Raw genomic sequence first — 23,500 nt, 5'->3', positions numbered from 1 at the left:
CATATCTGAAAATGTCTGTCTTCTTCCTCTAACTGGCAAGATACTTTTTTTTGGAAATTATTACTCTTATTCTTCTTCTTATTATTATTGAGATAGAGTCTTGCTGTGTTGCCCAGGCTGGAGTGGAGTGCATGATCTTAGCACACTGCAGCCTCCGCCTCCTGGGCTCCAGTGACTCTCCTGCCTCAGCCTCCCAAGTAGCTGGGACCACAGGTGCATGCCCCCATGCCCGGCTAATTTTTGTATTTTTAGTAAAGACATGGTTTCACCGTGTTGGCCAGGCTGGTCTTGAACTCCCGACCTCAAGTAGTCTGCCTGCCTCAGCCTCCAAAGTGCTGGGATTACAGGCGTGAGCCACTATGCCCAGCCTGGAAATTATTTTTACTCTGAACTTTGAAATCATTGCTCTATTGCTTTCTAGCTTTCAGGATTTCTTGTTTAGGTGTATAGTGCCATTTTCATTCTTTCTCTCTTTTTTTTTTTTAGGTTTACAGAATAGTAAAACTCATCTTTTGTCATGAGCAGTACTATTGGTTTTGACAAAGGCTTAGAATTGTTTATCCTTCACCACTATCATGATACGGAACAGTTTGATACTTTTACCTTTTGAAAGAAATCTTTATTTCTCTAGAAGTGTTTAAATGCTTTTCTTTGTCTCTAATCTTTAAAAGGGATGCTGTACCTTTGAGTCTTTCTGCATTCATTATGCTAATGAACACAAACTAGAAACTCGTCTTTCAGGTCTGGAGAAGTTTTTTCTTGGATGATGATGATGATGATGATGATGATTATTTTGAGACAGTCTCGCTCTGTCGCCCAGGCTGGAGTGCAGTGGTGCGATCTTGGCTCAGTGCGATCTCTGCCTCCTGGGTTCAAGCAATTCTCCTGCCTCAGCCTCCCGAGTAGCTGGGACTACAGGCACACACCACCACACCCAGCTAATTTTTTGTACTTTTAGTAGAGACGGGGTTTCACCATGTTGGCCAGGCTGGTCTTGAACTCCTGACCTCATAATTCACCTGCCTTGGCCTCCCAAAGTGCTGGAATTATAGGCATGAGCCACCGGGCCCACCCTGGATTATTTCTCTTTTCTTTCTTTCTTCTTTTTTTTTTTTTTTTTTTTGAGATAGAGACTCGCCGCTGTGTCACCCAGACTAGAGTGCAGTGATGCAATCTCGGCTCACCGCAAGCTCTGCTTCCTGGGTTCACTCCATTCTCCCGCCTCAGCCTCCTGAGTAGCTGGGACTACAGGCATCTGCCACCACGCCTAGCTAATTTTTTATATTTTTAGTAGAAATGGGGTTTCACCATGTTAGCCAGGATGGTCTCAATCTCTTGACCTCGTGTTCTGCCCGCCTCAGCCTCCCAAAGTGCTGGGATTACAGGTGTGAACCACCACTCCGATCTTATTTCTTTAATTATTTCATTCTCCTTGTTTTTAGTTCTTGCTTTGAAGAATTCCCATTTGTTGAATGTCTGACCTCCTGAACTAATTTTCTAATGTTCCCTTATTTTCTATTTTTTTTGTTGCTTTTTTATATTTTTATTCTTCTTTGGGATTTCCTGAACTTTGAATTCCAACTCTACTGAAATTTTAGTGGGACTTTTGGAGAGAGGGAAGATTAAACTTACGGATTTAATGCCTCTTATTTAACTGATGTCCTGGCTTCTAGTTTTCCATCCTGTTCTTTATATCTTACATTTTTTTCTCAACTTGAAGAAATTCAAGGTAACATAGTGGGTGTGTAAGAGAGTGTGTCTGTGTATTTGTGTATTTGTAAGTCTTCCTGAAATCAAGATTGAATTAGACATGAGATGCTTGGGAAAAAAATCTCAAACCCTTCATATTGCAGTTTTCTTTTTTTTTCTTGAACGGAGTTTTGCTCTCGTTGCCCAGGCTGGAGTGCAATGGTGCGATCTCGGCTCACTGCAACCTCTACCTCCCGGGTTCAAGCGATTCCCCTGCCTCAGCCTCCCAAGTAGCTGAGATTATAGGCATCTACCACCAAACCTGGCTAATTTTTGTATTTTTAGTAGAGATGGGGTTTCTCCTTGTTGATCAGGCTGGTCTTGAACTCCTGACCTCAGGTGATCTGCCCGCCTCAGCCTCCCAAAGTGCTGGGATTACAGGCGTGAGCCATGCAGTTTTGCTTTATATACCAGGTGAATTTCTTAAGCTGCTATTAACTTCTCAACATTTTAGCATTTTTGTAAATATTTGGAACACAGCAAATCAGTTTTTAAACATTGATATAATCATCTTTCAACAATTCTGGATGGGATGTTGTTTATGCCTTTCCCTATTATTGTTCTCTCTGGTTATTTCTTCTCTCTGGCTTGTAATCATCATATTATATCCAGGTAACATTTATGAGATTACTAAATATGTGCTAACGTAATATGCATAATGCTGTAGCAAATCCAGGTTGAAGATCTCAATTAATTAATGTAGTTTAGTTTTTTGTTTTTTGTTTTTTTTTTAATAGAGATGAGATCTCACTATGTCGCCCAGGCTGGTCTTGAACTCTTGGGCTCAAGCAGTCTTCCCACCTTGGCCTCCAAAAGTTCTGGGATTACAGGCATAAGCCACCATGCCCAGCCTCAATTAATTTAGTTCTAAAAATTCCTGAGATGCTAGTATTTGACTTGTTGCCTTTCTCTGCTCAACATATAAGCTCAATTCTGCTAAGGCAATCACATTTTTCCTTAGAAGGTCTCTAATGTGGAGCTGAAGTCTTACAAAGGTAATAGTCAGGTTCTGTGTTATTTCTAGGGTCGAACAATCTTATCAGAAGGTGATGGCCCTTTGGCACCAGCTACATGTTAACACCAAAAGCCTTATCTCTTGGAACTATCTGCGTAAAGACCTTGACCTTGTGCAGACCTGGAACCTAGAAAAGGTAATTGTGAAAACCTTACCCCAGGCTCACATTCTGTTGGCAAGATTTTTTCAGAGGGAGCTTTTTTCATTACTGTGAGACTTTTCCCCACCCAAATGGAGTAAAGCGGACTCAGGGATACCATTTTAGAGTTAGAGACCTGAGGTTCTTACAAGCTAGAAGTAGCAATTTGAATGGTAAAGGAAATTCCTAATTAGAGTGAGTAACATCTTTGGTCTTCTTGGCAAGGGTAGAAGGTTGCAGGCTTTTTCTCACTCTGTAAGACAATCATGTCTTTTGCATAAGAATAGGTAGTAGGTGAATACTTGTGAACAATTATTAAGAGTTATGTCCAGTGGGGCACACAGGGTGCTTCTGGAGTGCTGGTAATGTTCTGCTTCTTAATCTGAATGCTGATTAAATGGAGGAATTCAAATTATAAAAATCAACATGTTTACGATTATGGTTTATGCACTGTTTTGTATATATGTTACCTCAGTAAAATGGAGGAGAAGAGAAAGTGTTACATTTTTATTCTGTTGCAATTTCTTCTGGCTTTTTCTTTCTAGCTTCGATCCTCAGCACCAGGAGAGTGCCATCAGATTATGAAGAACCTTCAGGGCCACTATGAAGACTTTCTGCAGGATAGTCGTGACTCTGTGCTGTTCTCAGTGGCTGATCGCTTGCGCTTGGAAAAGGAGGTGGAAGCTTGTAAAGCCCACTTCCAGCACCTGATGAAGTCCATGGAGAATGGTGTGTGCACTGGGAAGAGGGAAAGAGAATAGTAGAATGAGAGCCTTTCAAGGGGTTGCTGTGAAACCCTTCATATAAATGAGAAAGTAACATCACCACTTTTTTCCACTTGAGTTGCTATGAACTTGAGATAGAGAAGAACTTATAGATGAATTCTCAAAATCATCATGGAAGAAGAAGTCTGTTGATATTTCAGTCGTTACTGCTAATCAACCTATCACATTTTCTTGTGGCTGTAACATGTTTGGACTTTCAAAAATTAGTATACAATATGTGAAATTTAGGATCAGGTAGGATCAGGCAGAAGATTTCCTAAATAAAGCCTTGCTTTCATCAGTAGGATATCAGGTCTGCTTATCTCTGATGTCGAGCTTACTGGTCTTTTGTGTTTGTTCATTCACAGAGGACAAAGAGGAGACTGTGGCCAAGATGTACATTTCAGAGTTGAAGAACATCCGGCTGCGCCTGGAGGAGTATGAACAGAGGGTGGTCAAACGAATTCAGTCTCTAGCCAGCTCTAGGACTGACAAAGATGCCCGGCAGGACAATGCATTAAGGATTGCAGAGCAAGAGGTAAGCCCTAAGAGCAATGTGGATGCTGGTTGTGGAGTGAATACTTTCAGAGTTCATTGGATGGCAAAAGAGTATGGAACCTGGCCGGGCGCGGTGGCTCACGCTTGTAATCCCAGCACTTTGGGAGGCCGAGGCGGGCGGATCACGAGGTCAGGAGATCGAGTCCACGGTGAAACCCCGTCTCTACTAAAAAATACAAAAAATTAGCCGGGCGCGGTGGCGGGCGCCTGTAGTCCCAGCTACTCGGAGGCTGAGGCAGGAGAATGGCGTGAACCCGGGAGGCGGAGCTTGCAGTGAGCGGAGATTGCGCCACTGCACTCCAGCCCGGGCGACAGAGCAAGACTCTGTCTCAAAAAAAAAAAAAAAAAAAAAAAAAAAAGAGTATGGAACCTAAGAAATGAGGCAATAGACTCAAGACAGTCCTTCTCAGGAGTTCTTCTTGCAGTCTATAAATGTCTTTTACCTGTGGAGAAGTGTGATTTCAGCTCCATGTGCATTGCTGAATGTTGATTAGTTTCCTACAGAGCTGAGAAGGCAAACAGACTAGTAAATTTTTCTAAGCAGTATATTTGGGCTATGTATTTTGAAACTGCTTAGTAGAGATGCTGCTCTTTTTTCTATCCCTTATGCACCTGTGTTACTTTAAATGACTTGGTTGCCTTCAGTCATATGACCAATAAATATAAGGAATGACTCTAATTTGAATGTGGGCTCTGATATATGCTCTGTCAGTGACTTTGAGCAAGTGAACTCTCATCCCTAGTTTACTTTCTTGTAAAATGGAGATGGCAATGCACGATATAGGGTTATTTTGAAAATTAATGGTATAGTACATATAATGAGCTTCCTGAAAAAGTAAAATACTATGAAAATGTAGGATGGTATTCTTGAAGTAAAAGCAGCAAATATTTTTTGCTTTATTAAGTCCTCTGAGGCATACAAAGAAAAGTAAACCAAGGTACTTGTTTTTTGGCTTATAGTGTAGTGAAAGAAAAATAAAAAGTCGAAGTTACAATTAGAGACTTCAGTATAAGATATAAAAAATGTCATGAATAGTAACTAGTATATTTCCAAGCAAAGATTGCTGTAGGAACTTAGAGTGTTTCTAGAACATTTCTAATTAGAATGGTATGAGGGAGCTCTATGAAGCCTATTAAATTTGATCTGGGAGCTTAAAGGGGATAGAAAGGAATGGCTAATGAGGAGGAGTGATTTTTCTAACTTTCTATTTTTTTCCCCCCAAAACCTGAAGAGAAGAGTGAGAGGGAAGTATGATTTTTACTGGAGGAGAGGGAGGTAATATGAGGCATATCATATGAGCCTGGGAATTCTCATGTGGAAGCTTTTTACTTTTCTATAGGGTGATACAAAATCTATTTGTCCCTGAAAAATAGAACTCACTAAGAAATAAAGGTCGACTGGATGCTTTGGGAGGCCGAGGTGGGAGAATCACTTGAACCCAAGAATTTGAGGCTTCAGTGAGCTATAACTGCACCACTGCCCTCCAGCCTAAGTGAAAGAGTGAGACCCTGTCTCAAGATACATATATACATACATATATCTAAAATACCTCTTCCTTTTTAAAACTTTATTTTGAAATAATTTCAGATATACAGAAAAGTTTTATTCTCTTATACCTTTCACCTAGAGTCCCCAAATGTTAACATTTTTGTACATTTGCTTTCTCATTTTATTCTATATATTATACATAATAACATTCCTTTTTTATCTTGAGAGTAAGTTCCAGACATGAAGCTCCTTTATTCCTAAATACTTCAGTGTGCATCTTCAAAAAACAAGGGCAGCCTCTTACATAACCACGGAACAATGATAAACATCAGGAAATTAACATTGATACAGGTTGGGCGTGGTGGCTCACGTCTGTAATCCTAGCACTTTGGGAGGCTGATGTGGGCAGATTGCATGAGACCAGGAGTTCGAGACCAGCCTGGCCAACGTGGCAAAACCTCATCTCCACTAAAAATACAAATAGTAGCCAGGTGTGGTGGCAGGTGCCTGTAATCCCAGCTATTCAAGTGGTTGAGGTATGAGAATCACTTGAACCCGGGAGGTGGAGGTTGCAGTGTGCCGAGGTCACACCACTACCCTCCAGCCTGGGCGACAGAGCAAAACTGTCTCAAGCAAACAAACAAACAAACAAACAAACATTGATATAATACTGCTATCGAAGCTCACGCCTCATTAAAATTTCATCAGTTGACCAAATAATGTTCTTTACATCCTCATACCATGCATCCCTAGCAACCCCAAGAAGGAAGGTCCAGGATTCAGTCCAGGATTACATATTGCATTTGGTTGCTGTGTATCTTCAGATTTCTTTAACTTGAAACAGTTTCTCAACTTTCCATCATCTTTCATGACCTTAACCTTTTTTTTATGAGTGCAGGCCATTTATTTTGTAGAATAAATGTAGAATATTTTGTCCTTCTGTTTGTGGTTATCTGAGGCTTCTTCCTGATTAGTGTTAGGTCTTACAATTTTTGGCAGGAATCCTACAGAAGTGATACTGTGTCCTTGGTATATTAGTGTGTCATATAAGGATGCATATGACATTACTGGTGATGTTAATTTTGATCTCTGGTTCCTATTTTCCCTTTGTAATTACTAAGTATCCTATGGGGAGGTACTGGAGACTATGTAAATACCCTATTTTTCATCAAATTTTTGCCAACTAGTTTTAGCATCCATTGTTAATTCTTGACTGAATCACTTATTAGTATCATAGTTGCCAAAAGCTGCTTTTCTAATTCTGTCATTCCTTCTACATAAAAAACATTTACATTCTATGGAAAAGGAAAAACCAACCTTCTTTCCTTTTCTGTAGTTTGTCTTCCTTCCCTCCCTCCCTTTTTTTCTTCCCTCCTTCTCTTACTTTCTTCTTTCGTTATTTATTAATGTCAGTATATACTCATGGATTCTTACTTTATTCAGTGGTGTGTAATTTGTTACTGTCATTGTTTTCATTGTTTTGATGCTGAAAATTTCCCAAAGTTAGCCAATGGAAGCCCCTTCAAGCTGGCTTTTTTGTCTTTTTAACATGTCTCCATCATTTTTTGAGTTATTTCTTTCTTTCTCTTTTTTTTAAATAGAGATGAGGTCTCACTATATTACCCAGGCTGGTCTCCAACTCCTGGCTTCCAGCAGTCCTCCTGCCTCAGCCTCCCAAAAGTGCTGGGATTACAGGCATGGGTCACGATGCCCAACGAAGTTCTTTCTTTTTGACAAAATAAGATCTTCCAGGTTCATCTTGCTTTTTCCAGTCTCAACCCTGGAAATCAACTGTTTCTCCAAGGAGTTCTGATTCTTTTGGGCAGAGAATATTATTTAGAAACTAAGATCTGGGTGCCGAATGTACTCGTTGTTGGAGTATTATTGCTTATAGGCCCACTTAGCAGACAGAGCTAGAAAACATAGGCTGGGTGTGGTGGCTCACGCCTATAATCCCAGCACTTTGGGAGGCCAAGGCAGGTGGATCACCTGAGGTCAGGAGTTGGAGACCAGCCTGGCCAACATGGTAAAACCTCATCTCTACTAATAATACAAAAATTAGCCAGGTATGGTGGCATGTGCCTGTAATCCTAGCTACTTGGGAGGCTGAGACAGGAGAATCGTTTGTACCCGGGAGGCGGAGGTTGCAGTGAGCTGAGATCGTGCCATTGCACTCCACCCTGGGCAACAAGAGCGAAACACCGTCTCAAGAAAAAAAAAGAAAACATATATTTACAAATATATATATGCATATGCACACACATACACACATGTGTTACATATACACACATATACATGTATGTAAGTTTACAGATATAAATATAGGTCAATATATTTATTGATCTCTCAGTTCTCTTTCTCTCTCTCTCTCACACACACACACACACACACACACACACACACACACGAATTCATATGTATTTGTCTCCCCATCCAGTTCCCAACCCATAGCACAGGGATTATTCTAGCCTCTTTCCATGTTTTTAACCCCCTTCCCCAAGAGAGAAAAACCTGCTTTATGTTATCCACAATGTATTTACTTATTGTTAAATCCTAGCATTTACAGATAGTAGTTTCAGAATTGTTAACTCACTGCAGTAAACAAACCTACCAAACTAGAGTTTAACATTTATTTATAGTTTCTTATGTCTTTAGCCTAAAGGTATATCTATAGTTCGAATACTATGTTCGGAAATTACTTGTGTGTGTTCTTACCCTTTCTTCCCCTTCAGTGTGATTATGTTATTTATCTGAAATACAGTTAGGCTTATATATTTCTGTTGTGTTCCGTTTGAGAGCCACCCTTCAATTTTCCTTATTTATTTCTTTACATAGAAATATTTCCTTATTTATTTCTTTACATAGAAATATTAACATGGTTCTAAAAGTCAAATCTATACAAAAAGAAGTGTATTCCCTTCTAGCTAGTCCTTTTATCCCATTTGCCTTCCTTTGATCCTTTCAATTCCATTCTTTTCATCTCATTAGTTTCTCGTTATCCTTTATGTCTGTCTCTTTGCATAAAAATATACACATATATTTTCTCATTTTCCCTTCTTTTATATACAAAATATAACATGCTATACTCTGTTGACTTCGCTTTTTGTGCTTAAAAATATATCCTAAAACCACTTAATTCCCAGAAATCTTTCTCATTTCATTTACAGCTGCATAATTCTCCATCGTATGGCTGTTTCATAGTTTATTCAACCAGCCTCCTATATATGGGCATTTAGGTGGTTTCCAATATTTAGGTATTACAAATGTGGCCTTCTTTCTACCTTTTTTGTTCAATTCTGTCTCCCTCTTTATGTGTGTCTTGTTCCTGGCAGCACACCCAGGAGGATTTACAGAAACTGAGGTCAGACTTGGATGCAGTTTCTATGAAATGTGACAGCTTTCTCCATCAGTCTCCGTCTAGTTCAAGTATCCCAACTCTGCGCTCAGAACTGAATCTGCTGGTGGAGAAGATGGACCATGTGTATGGTCTCTCTACTGTATATCTGAATAAGTGAGTGAGCTGAGGTTTTGGGTCCAAGGGCAATATTTTCCATTGGGATAAGAAAGAGAAAGGCTTAGAGTGTTTCATGAATAATAGAGAGATTATAGATCCTGAAGAGCATGTACTAATAATGAGAGGTCTTGGCTTCAGTTCCTAGTAACATTAAGTAGGTTCATTTGGACTGCAGTGAAGAAGTGCCAGTGATATGGAAGGGGAATTAATTTGTAGTGTTGGGACTATGATTTACCTCACTTCTGTTTGATTCAATATTTCTGAAAATAAATACTTAATGGCGTGAAGACAAAGAAAGAGAAACTAAAGAATAAAAAGAGAAGTTTTTAGTTACAGTAGGTATTAGACTTTGAAGGTCTTCCCTCTTCCCACCCATCTCTACCTATGACCTTGAAGAGTAGCACATCTTAAACTCTTCATAGTGTAAAATGGGTTTCTGGCTTCATGCCTTTCCTCCGTGAGTCCACCACATGTATGCATGTTCCAGTGCCACTTAGAACTTTATTTTGAATTGGCTTAAATTGGCAGCATAAATACCATGTTTACTTGTTTTCACAAAATCCTGTTAACATCTAAAAATGATGACATTGATTTTGGTTATTATGTTTTATGAACCTCTCTATAGCACTCCAGGTATATAACCCTGGCTCCTAAAATTCATGTGTTAATGAAGGAATGTGTATTTGTCCCCATAGGTTAAAGACAGTCGATGTTATAGTACGTAGCATACAGGATGCTGAACTCTTGGTCAAAGGTTATGAGATTAAGCTGAGTCAAGAAGAAGCAGTACTGGCAGATCTCTCAGCTCTGGAGGCCCATCGGTCGACATTACGGGTGAGTTGCTCTGAGTTTCTTAGGAGGCTGACTTAACATATTCATTGCTTTGGGTTAGCAGAGAAATGCAATTTTGGATGGCATGACCCTGATTTAAATTTGTATTTGCATAAGGCAGAATGTCATTAAATATATTTTAATATGTATTCAAAGAAGAAGGGACTGAGAAGTATGCTAGCTAGAAAGGGAAGAGAAAGGACTAGATTTTTCTATTTATTTTTTCCCTTTTCACCTTAATAAAATCATGGATTAATTGGATACAGTCAGTGGTTGTGCCATAAGTTTATAAATCACTTAGCTGTTATCTAATTTGATTCTCACAAGCCACTCTGTGAGGTGGACAAGAAGAGATTTTTATCTCCATTTACAGATGAGAAAACCAACACTTACTCTAGCTAAATGACTTATTTTGGTTTCATGTGTTATAAGTGGTGAAGCCAGGTTTCAAACACAGGTTCTATGCACATTTCTCTATAGAGTACTGCCTGTCCTTGGCATCCCAGTGTGTATCAGGAAAGCAGAGACCATGACATGTGGAGGCAGTCCTGGCACAAACATTCCAGGGCACAATCACAGATACAATGTGGAAATAGCTGTAGACTGTGTCCTTGTTTCCTACCTTAGACTGACTCCTTTTTAGCGTGGAAAATATACAACCTGTTTCTGTATTTATGTTTCCACAGCACTGGCTTAGTGATGTGAAGGACAAGAATTCAGTGTTTTCAGTCCTAGATGAGGAAATTGCCAAGGCCAAGGCAGTGGCAGAGCAGATGAGTCGTCTGACACCAGAGCGAAATCTGGATTTGGAGCGCTGTCAGGAAAAAGGCTCCCAGCTGCAGGAGCGTTGGCACCGAGTCATTGCCCAGCTCGAGATTCGGTGAATGGTGGCCCCACCTTTTTCTCCTATTAGAGTTCAGGGACTGGTCTTAAACAAAAACAGTTATATCTGTACATTTATATTTAAAGGTAGAAATGGATAGGGAGGGGTGGAAATTTAAAAACCACATAAATTCTGGACCGGTAAGTGACAGAAAGGTGAGACCAGCAATCTCAAAGCAGATGTAATGCCTCTTCTGTGTCCCAGGTCTTTTCTAGTTAAGCCACTGATGACAATGGCTTCCTGGAATGTAGACTTGAAAGGTCCCTGGTGATCTTTTCTCAAGGACATAACCTATACTCTAGTTCTTGTTTTATTAGCTTCGTGTCTAAATATGAGCCATTTTTTATGATGGTGCTTTACAGAATTTCTTGCTTTCATCTCATTTGCTAATTCAGTAATTTTTCATCTCTGTTACTAGAGGTCCTGCTTCTAATGACAGATGTAAACAAGAAGGACAGAAACTGCACCTTTTGGAGGCTAAGCTGGTTAGGGGAATTTGTAGGGAGAGGAGCTTAACAACTCCTAAGTTTTCATTCTAATTGAAGTATTATCACAAAGCTGGTTAGACTAAGAGAAGTGATATGACTTATTGGAAGTAGCAGGAAATAATGACTATTTTTCACTTCTCTCCCCTCCTTGAGAAATTATAGTGATTCATAAATCATAGCTGTGCTGTACTGACAGGTACTCTGTCATCAGGGAATAGAACTGTACAGCCAATACTACCTTATTGGTCACCCTGATAATTCTTGGCAACCTAGGTGAAAAATTTGACAAGGATTATTGTGGGTTGCTAGACCACAAGGCAGCATCCAGGGCTAGCAGGTCACAACTGGTTTCTACTCACTTTTTCGACCATAGGGCACTGGTACAGGCATAGGTCTTACTCAGCCTTGCATCGCTGTTCCCCATAGATAAAGATGGATCGTTTGTGGTCAAGCCCAACTGAACACATGGGTTAAAGAGAGAATTACCTCATTTACTTTATTGTATTTGTACCAAGGTATCTGATAGCAGTTTCCCTTTGTTCTTCTAGCCAATCTGAGCTAGAAAGTATCCAGGAAGTTCTGGGAGATTACCGAGCCTGCCATGGAACTCTCATCAAGTGGATTGAGGAAACCACTGCCCAGCAGGAAATGATGAAGCCAGGCCAGGCAGAGGATAGCAGAGTGCTTTCGGAGCAGCTCAGCCAGCAGACGGTGAGTGTGGTAGTAGCTCTGGCGGGAAAGAGTTAGAAATTTAAATTTTCTTTATCATAAAAGAAAATGATGTACTGGCAATTAAAGCTTCCTCCAAGTGGAAGATATTCCAAATTCCCTTTTCTTTGAGCGGTTGGAGCAGGATCGTCCTAAGATACTGGTTTTGCATTTAGACTAGAGAACCTGTAAGGTACCTTCAGTTCTGAGTTTCTGTAACTGTATTGAAACCACTAGATGGACAGATTAAAATTATCTTTATTTTTTTATATTACATTTTATTTTACTAGGATTAGATATGGGGTTTTGAAAACCAAGGGAAAATTGTAAGTAGAAGAAAATAATTTTTTTTTTTGAAAATCATCTATTTTAAGCATTTTTTTTTGTTGGTATTTGGTTTTGTTTTGTTTTGTTTAGCATTATGGTTAAGAGTATGAGATCTGGAGTTGTATTGCCTGGATTCCAATCCTGGCTCACTTATCACTATAAGCCTTTGAAGAAGTTATTTAGCCTCTCAGTGTTCTACTTCCTTATCAATAAAATGGACATAGTTTGTTATTTATTTAACCTACCTTATGGGATTATCGTTGCTAGGATTAACTGAAGTGATACATGTAAAATACTTAGAATAGTGGTTCTCAAAGTGTGGACCCCAGACTAGCAGCATCCGTATCACCTGGGGACATGTTAGGAATGCAAGTTCTTGGGTTGGGCACAGTGGCTCCTGCCTGTAATTGCAGCACTTTGGGAGGCCGAGGCAGGGGGATCACTTGAGGATAGGAATTTGGACCAGCCTGGTTAAGAAAGCGAGAACTTGTCTCTACAAAGGATTAAAAAGACAAAAAAGTGCAAATTTGTGAACCCAAACCCACTGAACCAGAAACTGTGGAGGTGAGGCCCAGCAGTATGTGTTTTAACCACCCTTTCCAGCAATTCTGATGCAGCTAAGGTTTGGAAACTACTGCCTTAGAACATAGTAAATGTTCAGCTCTTTCAATGGTGGTAATGGCAATGATAATGTTGTGATATTTTGCTTTCTAGGCCCTATTTGCAGAAATTGAGAGAAATCAGACAAAACTGGATCAATGTCAAAAATTTTCCCAGCAGTACTCTACTATTGTGAAGGTAACTTTACCACATCCCAAAAAGAACATGAATCATCGCCAGCTCAGGAAAACCTACATCTTCACTGTAGGTTCTGTTTCTAGACAAATTAAGCAGGGTTCTTATGCTACAAGCTGGCCTGATCCTTCAGTTAAGCAGATGTATATTTCCTGCACCTCCATGTTTGGGGTTGCTTGGAGAAGTAGCAGACGTTGGCTGTGATTTGAGGAGTCTCCATTTGCATGACCGTAGGCCCTTTAAACTTAACATGGCAAAAACAGAATGTTTGAGTTTTCTTCTTAAATATGCTTCTTACTTGTCTTTCCTATCTCAGGAAATAGTATTGCCATTTTTTTCTAGTTGCTGAGGCAAAAAACCCAGGAGTCATTCTAAACTCTTTTCTTTGCCTTAAGCTTTATATTCTCCGTTGGCTCTGTCTTCAAACATGTCCCACATCTGACTGCCTGTCGTTATCTCCCCTCTATTTCCCTAGTTCACATTCCAGTGAAGAATCTTCTTTAGACTACTACAGTACCCTCTGAGCTGGTCTCTTGCTTCTGCTCTGGCCCCCACAGGCTATTTTCCCACACGGTAGCCAAAATCCCCTTTTTAGAACATATTGCATGTCACTGAATCTTAGACTCCATTGATTACAAGCTACACCATAATTTTCTGCATGCCAAAAAGGAAAAAAGAAGAAACTCTGCCAGTTATGTGACATGCCATTGATTCTAAAATATGTTCCACTTTGAAAGACTAAAATGTGGAGAAAATGTGTACCTTAGAACAGATGAAATACAGTAAATAAGATCATGTCACTCTCCTGCTCAAAACTGTCCAATGGCTTCGTATCATAGTCGTAATAAAATTCTAAATTCTTACATGGTTTATAAGGCCGTGAATGATTTAGCTCTCCCCTATTTCTCTTAGAATATCTTTAAAGAAAAATGACTTGAAGCCAGGTGTGGTGGCTTATACCTGTAATCCCAGCACTTTAGGAGGCCAAGGCAAGAGGGTTACTTGATCCCAGAAGTTTGAGACCAGCCTGGGCAACATATCAAGATCCCATCTGTACAAAAAATTTTTTAAATTAGCTGGGTGTAGTGGTGTGCACCTGTAGTCCCAGCTCCTCAAGAGGCTGAGGTGGGAGGCTCACATGAGCCTGGGACATTGAGGCTATTGAGCCATGATTGTGTCACTGCACTCCAACCTGGGCAACAGAGAAAGACTCTCTCCAAGAAAAAGAAAAAAATAACTTGAGATTATTATATATTTATTTGTTTATTCTGTGACTCTCACTAGAATATTAGTTCCAAGGGAGCAAAGTTTTTCCTGACTTGTTTCTCAGTGTGTGTGTATAGCACTCAAAACAATGGCAAGTACATAGAAGATGCTTAATAAATACTTTTTGAATGAAGGCATTCCTTTAGTTAATAACAGAACACTCACTGTAAGAAAGAATTGAGTTCAAACCCTTCACCATTTTCCAGGCTTACTTTGAGTATGCACTTAGCCTGTGTTTCTGTTACTGTATCTATAAAAGGAGAACAATAATACCTCACTGAGTGATTGTAAAGATTAAATGAGATAATGTATACATAGGACCATGCCTCAAACTTAAAGTGCACTCAGTAAGTGGTAGCAATTGCTTTGATTATATTTTAATGTTGTTACTACTAATTTTTTATGGGTTCCTTCACAAATTCATTCCTTGTTTTCATTCTACCCAGAGTTTTTTGAAGTAGACAGCAGAAGGACATTTTAGGCAAAGGAACTGCATAATCCCAGGCAGAGAAGAATGAAAATACTTGATTATATGAGGAAATAGAGAGTATTCTGATATAGCTAGAAGGCACAATAAGGAGCAGTGACTTTGGAAAATGAGCAGTGAGATTAGGGCTAACCCATGACAGGCCTTGTTCCATTGTTTTGGCTTTGTCTTCTATTCTTGCTTCTCAAAGTGTTATCTTTGAACCAGTAGCATCAGTAGCACCTGGGAGCTTATTAGAAATGTAGAATCGGCCGGGCGCGGTGGCTCACGCTTGTAATCCCAGCACTTTGGGAGGCCGAGGCGGGCGGATCACGAGGTCAGGAGATCGAGACCACGGTGAAACCCCGTCTCTACTAAAAATACAAAAAATTAGCCGGGCGTGGTGGCGGGCGCCTGTAGTCCCAGCTACTCGGAGAGGCTGAGGCAGGAGAATGGCGTGAACCCGGGAGGCGGAGCTTGCAGTGAGCCGAGATTGCGCCACTGCACTCCAGCCTGGGCGACAGAGCGAGACTCCGTCTCAAAAAAAAAAAAAAAAAAAAAAAAAACAAACAAACAGAAATGTAGAATCTCAGACCTGCTGAATCAGATTCTGCATTTTAATAAGATCCCCGTATAATTTATATGCATGTTGGTGTTTGAAAAGCTCTATTCTAGATCATTGAAAGCTTTTTAAGGAGAAGAATGATGTCATCTTTGGGTTTTAGAAAAAGTATTCTGGTGGAACAATAGAGAATAAATTGAGATCAGACTAGAAGCAGTGAAAGTACCTAAGGGGCTACTGCACTCATAAGGCTACTTCATGTGAGAGAAGAGGGTGGACTAGAGCAGAACTTGCAGGGTTGCAGAGGAAGTGGCAGAATAGTATGGTAAAATGAGAATACTGGTTTAGGGATTAGAAAACTAAGATTCTAATCCTGACTGTGTTACTTACCCACTTAGTTAATTAGGGAAATTCACATCCCCTCTCTGGGTTTCACTTTCCCCACAGATGAGATGAAAGGGTTGGTCAGACTGCAACTAAAGCGTCAGCAAACTATGACCCACAGGCCAAATCTTGTCCACACACCTGTTTTTGTATGGCCCATGAGAAAAGGTTGAAAAGAAAATCAAAAGAATAATATTTTATGATGTGAAAATAATATGAACTTCAGTTTTCAGTATTCATAAGTAAAGTTTTATTCTAACAACCACACCCTTTCATCTATATATTGCCTATGGCTGCCTTCACTTATAAAGAGAGAGATAGTATGGCCTGATATTTTCTGTCTGGCCTTTTACAGGAAAAGTTTGCTAACCTCCAGCATAAGTGGTCACCAAAACGCTTCCAGCAATAAAAAGCTATGATTTATTACATGATGTATGTGAATTATAAAACCTTGAGTAACTGTAGCGAAATTCATCCTTTCCTAGGACTATGAATTGCAACTAATGACATACAAGGCCTTTGTGGAATCACAGCAGAAATCCCCTGGCAAGCGCCGTCGCATGCTTTCCTCTTCAGATGCCATCACTCAAGAGGTGAGACGGCGGGGGAAGGAAATACACCACTGTCTTCCCTTAAGGAAAGATTCATTTGCCTGGGCCTTACATTTTGATTTAGGGCTCACTTTTCTGGTGAACATATGACTGCGTGAACATTTCCTCTTATTTTCAACTATTTAAATTTCATTTTCTGGCAGATGATTTATTTAAATTGTTCTTTTGAACCACAGTTCATGGACTTAAGGACTCGCTACACGGCATTGGTGACTTTAACAACTCAGCATGTGAAATACATCAGTGATGCACTCCGGCGTCTGGAGGAGGAGGAGGTGAGGACAATTGGGTCCAAAATCGTCTTGAAAGTACAGTAAAACATCTTAGCCAGCACGGTGGTGTGTGCCTGTAGTCTCTGGTACCCAGGAGGCTGAGTTGGGAGGATCACTTGAGTCTAGGAGTTTGAGTCTAGCCTGGGTGACGTAGGGAAATCGCCTCTCTACAAAAAATATTTAAAAATTAGCTGGGCATGGTGGCACATAACTGGGAGGCTGAGGTGGAAGGATCACTTGGGCCTGGGAAGTTGAGGCTGCAATGACCATGATTGTGCCACTGCACTCCAGCCTGGGCAATAGGCTGTCTCAAAAAAAAAGCCCAAAATATCCCACGTACACCATAAATATGTACACCTACTATGTACCCACAAAAATTAAAAAAATTTTTAAAACCAGCCAAATATATGCTATATATGTAACATATAATTAAATTATTATATAATATATATTTTATTTGAGAGAAGGAAGTTAGAATACTATGTATAATTATGATTTCATTAAAAACAAAACCGTGTACTACAAAGACATGGCATAGAAAGAAGTTTATAGGCACCTATACCAAATTTCTAGGGAAATAACATTAACTTACATAATTATGTATTTTAGACTTGTTTGAATTTATTGTAATGAGCATGGCATCTTTTTGTAATTGTACAAATCTTCTGTCTTTGTAAAATAAGTTTCTGCATATTCAGCCTCTCTTATAAAAGAAAAACTGTTAAAACATTAACCATATCATCTTTTGCTTTTTAAATTAGCAAGACTTTCTTTATATCCATACCTACATAATATAATCTCAGTAGGCTTCAGTCTCTTCTCCTCTTCTTACAGATTCACCTGTAAACCTAAGAATTATGAAAATGAGTAAGATGCTATATGTGAAGAGATTTTTTAAAAAGCATCAAATAATTATTGAGTGCCTATTATATATAAAACAGTGGTTTGTTTTTATTTTTCAGAAAGGTATTAAACCTAGGTATAATAAATTTAGCTCACAAACACCTGTGAGCAATACTGTAGGCTGGGCTAATTGGGGTTATTTTCATAGCCTACTTATTTAGGTAACTTTTGTATCTGTTTTTAGGAAGACTTCATTTAAGAAAATCTGAAGTCATGCCAGCCTAATAAGACATTGCTAGCATATTGATTTTCTATTTCCTATTTTAGAAAGTGGTAGAAGAGGAGAAACAAGAACATGTGGAGAAGGTTAAAGAACTTTTGGGCTGGGTGTCTACCCTAGCGAGGAATACACAAGGAAAAGCTACCTCATCCGAGACCAAAGAATCAACAGACATTGAAAAAGCTATTTTGGAACAGCAGGTGAGAAGAAGGTCCATCTCTGTTTACCTGGGTAGAATAATATGTGATAATACATTAGGTGGAATAGTAGAAGTCACATGTGGGCTATTCCAGAAGTGATTGCTATCTGAGTAAATGTTAACTTAAAGAAACTTAAGAAGCCATCTTGTTTGTTCTTGTACCTTTTTATCAGCTGTAGCTCATGGGTGATAATTTGACCTAAGCTGCATATTTTCTCTACGATTAAAAAAAAATAATTTTAAATAATTTTTGACTCTTAATTCTTGGATTTTGAAGCTTTTTCTCTTTATTTCTACCATGTAGGTTCTGTCAGAAGAGCTGACAACAAAGAAAGAACAAGTCTCTGAAGCTATTAAAACATCACAGATCTTCTTGGCCAAGCATGGTCATAAGTGAGTATTAAATGAGAGATTATGGCACATCTGGGGCACCTGGTCTATCAGGCTAAAAGTTACGGCCATAATGAGATTTCAGAATGGAGAATTCAGGGCAGCAAGAGCCAGATTATGGGGACCCTGTAGTTCATACTGAGGAGTTTGCATTTAATTTGTTGGCCATGGGAAGAGATTTTAAACATGTTTGTGTTTTGCTTTTAAAGGTTGCTAGAACAGTTATATAAAGAAAGGATTGACATGTGGTGAGAATAGAGGCTGAGAGGCCTGTTAAGAGGCTATTCTGATAATTTAGGCAAGAAATGATGAGGAATGGAAATGAAGAGACTAATATTCAAGAGATATTAAGGATAATGAATCTATGGATGTGGTTACACGTGAAAATTATCACATAAAGTGACAGAGATTTGAATTATCAGTGTATTAGAAACCATGTGGGTAGATTACTCAAAAGGGCTTTTTGGGGCTTCTCAGCCTGTTAAGGAAGCCTCAGGGAAGGAAAAGGAAAATTATGAGTGATAACTCAGAACCCAAGAAAGAACAGAGTTCCAAAAAGGAGAGACGTTCAGAAGTCAAGAAAAGTTGAGAAATATCTGTTACATTTGGCAAAGTTAGAAGTCTTTGCTGCCTCTGGTGACAAGTTGTGGGATAAGGTCAGATTTAGTATGGTGAGGAGCACATTGGAGGCAAGCAAGGTGAAACAGAACTGCTCTTTCAAGAAGCCAGGACATAGGAGCAAAAAATATAATAGAGTCAATATTTAAAAATGGAATATATGGTCAAGAAGGGTTTTGTTTTCTTAAAAGATACGATGGACTTAACTATGTTTTCGAGTAAGTCTCAAGGACAAAGGGGAGGAGATAATTAGAGAAAGGTCCCAGTGGACGTTCAAGAGGATGAAACTCATTGATAGTTAGAAAGTACAACCTTAAACAGGAAATTGGGACTACTTTTTTTCTGAGGTGGAGATGAGGGAAAGGAGATTAAGAAAGGTATGGATAGAGGTACATTTGTTAGGACTGAAGCCAGAAAGTAAGGGAATTAGTGCCCAGTGGTCTGTATTTTCTCTTTGAAATAGGGGGAGCGGTTTGTTGAAAGGATGGTGCCGAGGAGAAAGGAAGAGGGACTTGGCTGGGAATTTACGAGAGGGTTGTCAGGAAGTTTTGTGGCCCGGTTGAGACTGGAAACCAGTGGGCTCTGTCTATGTGGTTGTGGAATTTTTTTTTCTCTAACTGCACTTACCTAGCAGCCTTAGTGTAGGAGCAGAAGAGACTGGTGCTTTGATTGATTTGGGGTTGGGCTTTTATCAGGTTAGTGAGTGGACAGTACAAGGATAATGGTAAGGAACTGATCAAGAATATGAATTGTGGGGTCTGGCCTCTGAAGAAAAGAAACTTAATAGAAAGGACTGATAGAATAAGAGGAAATGGAGGCATTAAGAAAGGCCTAAGACATATCCATGAGTTGATGGATAGATCCCATTTGAATCAACAGAGTTCATTTTCAGAAACATAATGTGGAATGAAAAAAGAAAGTTGCAGGATTCATCAGATTCAGGAGGTGGTTACCTTTGGGAAGAAAGGGAAAGGAATGGACTTGGTGACAAATATGCAGTGGGCTTTAATTATATCTGTAATGTCTTATTTCTTAGAAAAGGGTCTAAAGCGGCCAGGTGCGGTGGCTCACACCTATAATCCCAGTACTTTGGGAGGCTGAGGCGGGCAAATCACCTGAGGTCAGGAGTTCGAGACCAGCCTGGCCAACATGGTGAAACCTAGTCTGTACTAAAATTACAAAAATTAGCTGGGTGTGGTGGCGGGCACCTGGAATCCCAGCTACTCGGGAGGCTGAGGCAGGAGAATCACTTGAACCTGGGAAGTGGAGGTTGCAGTAAGGCAAGATCGCACCACTGCACTTCAACCTGGGTGACAGAGCGAGACTCCATCTCAGAAAAAAAAAAAAAAAAAAAAAAGAGAGAGAAGAAAAAGAAAAGGGCCAAAAGCAAACATGTAAAATGGTAAATTGTGAAATGAAAGCTGGGTATCTAGATAACAGGTAAATGAGAATTTGTTACATTCTTCTGCCTGTTTAAAATATTTTATTTTAAAAAGAAAATAGGTATAGAAGGAGTAAAGAAAGATAAAACTGAAAGGTAGAGTTATAATCATATAGTGGATTCTTGAAGTCTAAGATTTTAGAAGCAGAATAATTTCAGATGATAGAAGGGTCTAAGTTTGACATTTGGGGGTGGGGCTAAAGTGGAGATGAGGTCATTTAAACTACAAGCATAGGGGTGACATAGCATTGACATCACCAAGAACCGTGGCTTGATTTGAGATAGAAGAACTGACTGAAATGCCAAAGTCTTCGCTGAATATGGAAGAAGATCATCCTTCCAAGATGAAGAAGTAGCAATTTTGAAGCAATAGAGCAGAGTTTGGAGATTGTTGTTTTTTTTTTTTTTCCTAAAAAAGCTTTAATGCTTTGTCTTCCAGGCTCTCAGAAAAAGAGAAGAAACAAATATCTGAGCAATTGAATGCCCTAAACAAGGCTTACCATGACCTTTGTGATAGTTCTGCAAATCAGCTTCAGCAGCTTCAGAGCCAGTTGGCTCACCAGACAGAACAAAAGGTACTTTTAGTTTTCATCTCCAGATGTTGGGTGGATACCTTTTGAATGATATGAAAGCAGCTTTGCTGATTCAGAGTCACGATCACTAGCTTTCCATGACCAATGTGACTTAATTTTTAACCTCACCTTAGCAGCCATTTGTCTTGTGTTTCTTTACTGGGGTTCCATGATGTGTTGGTCAGTCAAAAGCACTAGAAGACACTTACAGCTAACCCTTTAGACCTGGTTCACCTTTTTTGTCTTATGCCATTTTGTGGCAGACAGCAGTCTAGGAGAACATAAATTCTGTATTATCTGTGATCACAGGGCAGTAAGATACTCCCTTGTGGCATTGTCACTCAAAAGTTGATAGCCAAAAGTTCTGGATATTGGGAAGAAAAACCTGTGAACTTCTTCCTAACATGCTAAGGCAATAAGAAATACTAAGTTCCAAAGCAAACTGGTAGAGTAGTTTCACTGACTAAGACGCTGGTTCCCCTCACCCATAGTCATCTCATCATGTGGCATCTTGACCAGTTCCCCTCCATGTTCGTTTCCTGGACCATATGAAAGTCATCATAGTTCCTACTGGTTGTCCTAAGTTCTTCCTGGATACCTGTGCGTGTGTGTACACTTACCATATTATATACATGTGTCTCTGGGATATATATGTGTGTTTGCCTGCTTATTTCCTATGTTGTGAAGCAATGGCCAACTTACGTGGGGCAGGCCAAAATTAAGCTCACGTGATAGTCAAATTTGGTCCAGATGATGCTCAAAATGATATTCAGACAAAGCATGTCTTGATTCTGGTCCTTGGATGTAAATTTTGTGCAACAGGAGCTGGAGTTGTAAAGACCACAAGACAGAACCAGCTATGATTTGATGGTATATTTCCAAAAACAAAGTGCTGGTGTAACATTCTCCATTTAAGGTAGCCCACTTTCAGTGGCTTTTTTTGCTTCACCATATAAGGGAGTATGTGAAAAGTTTTAACAATTGCTTGCTGAGAACATCCAGTTCTCATTTTGAAAGGTTAAAAAAGAGGGGGGAAAAGGAAAAAAAGAAAAAAAGAAAGACAAGCTGCTGAGCACCACTACATTGAGCATGATGTGTCTGCTGTACTGTTTGTGTGTTTCATGTGAAGTATTGTTCTGATTAACTGACATCCTTGCTTACAAGTTTCACTAACCCTTTGGAGTTTAAGCACAAATGCACAAAGGGAAAAGAGGACGACCTGTTTGGGGTTCTTTTTTGCAAAAACAAACAGTCGCATGCTGGACGCTAACACCAAGCTTACACTGTGTGTGTGATACGGCTGAGCTGCTCCATAAGGCTCTATCTTTTATCTGCCCAAGGCGTGCCCTGCAACTCTGGTAAGTAGAAGCCTTTTATGTTTTCTTTCCTCCTCTCCTTCTATCTCTTAATGCTTGTTTAGGTCAGAATGTCCATGTTTGGTAGGACAGAAATGAGTTTCTCTGGATTTTTTCCCAGCTGAGTATTTCCTGCCTATCCTTCAATTATATGAGGGTGTTGGAAGTAACAGTGTAACTTTTCTCTTTGGCTACACTCCAGGCCTTTCTTCAATGTCAGCATTTTTGAGACTCCATGAATCTCACAAAAGAAATGAAAAGTTCTCAAAGGGATATTTTTCTTTGTCATATTGTCTGTTCTGAATAGTCTTTCATGGATTTTCTAAAAGGAATTTTTCAGGTATCTTGAAATTTTTCAGGTATCACATTCCAGTGAACTTTTTTCTTCAATTTCTTTAAAACAGACACATAGTGAGTTTGCATAATATATATGTTTAAATTATACGAATTGGACTTTCTATTCTTGGTCAGAAAACATGGGGATAGGGAATAAATAATACTTTAAATAGTGTAGAGAAGTCTGTCAGTTATTCCATTGATTGAACACTTCTGTAGAAATGGAGATGAGAACCAAATACACTGTTCTTTCATTTGCTATCCATTCTGTATTCTTATTGTATGCACCTCATCAAGCTTGAAATCCTCAGTGCGTGTTTCTAAAATCTGAGGGGAAATAGCTTAATGATTTTAAGGGTTTCCTTATTATTTATCCATATTCATCCCATGTTTATTGAATGACACAGCTACTGTTCCTAGACCTTCATGGGCAATGGATCAGCTCTTACGGAACTTACTCACTGAGATAAAATGGAATGCCATTATTTAGGAGGCAGGGAAATAATTGGAAATTGCTTCTACAAGATCCTCTATCAATAAGATAGAGAGTTAAATAAGTAATCAGAAAGTAGCACTGACCAAAGAGCGACAGATAAAATTATATACAGAAAATGAAAATAATGAACATGAACAAGAAGAGCTGAA

At 39.4% G+C, this 23,500-nt stretch overlaps 1 protein-coding gene across 25 annotated transcripts in view; it reads left to right on the top strand.

Annotated features, from left to right (window-relative positions):
- The window catches only part of MACF1 (microtubule actin crosslinking factor 1), a 408,649-nt gene that overhangs the window by 224,717 nt on the left and 160,432 nt on the right, over positions 1–23,500 (top strand). For all 25 annotated transcript variants that reach the window (XM_055255176.2, XM_055255175.2, XM_055255173.2 and 22 more), the window contains 13 exons: positions 2,774–2,900; positions 3,449–3,632; positions 4,036–4,205; positions 9,047–9,225; positions 9,924–10,062; positions 10,746–10,939; positions 11,979–12,141; positions 13,180–13,263; positions 16,424–16,531; positions 16,726–16,824; positions 17,992–18,144; positions 18,448–18,536; positions 21,032–21,167. In XM_055255176.2, coding sequence (XP_055111151.1) covers positions 2,774–2,900; positions 3,449–3,632; positions 4,036–4,205; positions 9,047–9,225; positions 9,924–10,062; positions 10,746–10,939; positions 11,979–12,141; positions 13,180–13,263; positions 16,424–16,531; positions 16,726–16,824; positions 17,992–18,144; positions 18,448–18,536; positions 21,032–21,167 — 1,825 coding nt within the window. The remainder of the gene's footprint in view (positions 1–2,773; positions 2,901–3,448; positions 3,633–4,035; positions 4,206–9,046; positions 9,226–9,923; positions 10,063–10,745; positions 10,940–11,978; positions 12,142–13,179; positions 13,264–16,423; positions 16,532–16,725; positions 16,825–17,991; positions 18,145–18,447; positions 18,537–21,031; positions 21,168–23,500) is intronic.

Source organism: Symphalangus syndactylus, chromosome 12 (assembly GCF_028878055.3).
Source record: "Symphalangus syndactylus isolate Jambi chromosome 12, NHGRI_mSymSyn1-v2.1_pri, whole genome shotgun sequence".
Taxonomy (NCBI): domain Eukaryota; kingdom Metazoa; phylum Chordata; class Mammalia; order Primates; family Hylobatidae; genus Symphalangus; species Symphalangus syndactylus.
This window is presented reverse-complemented; position numbering and strand designations above follow the sequence as displayed.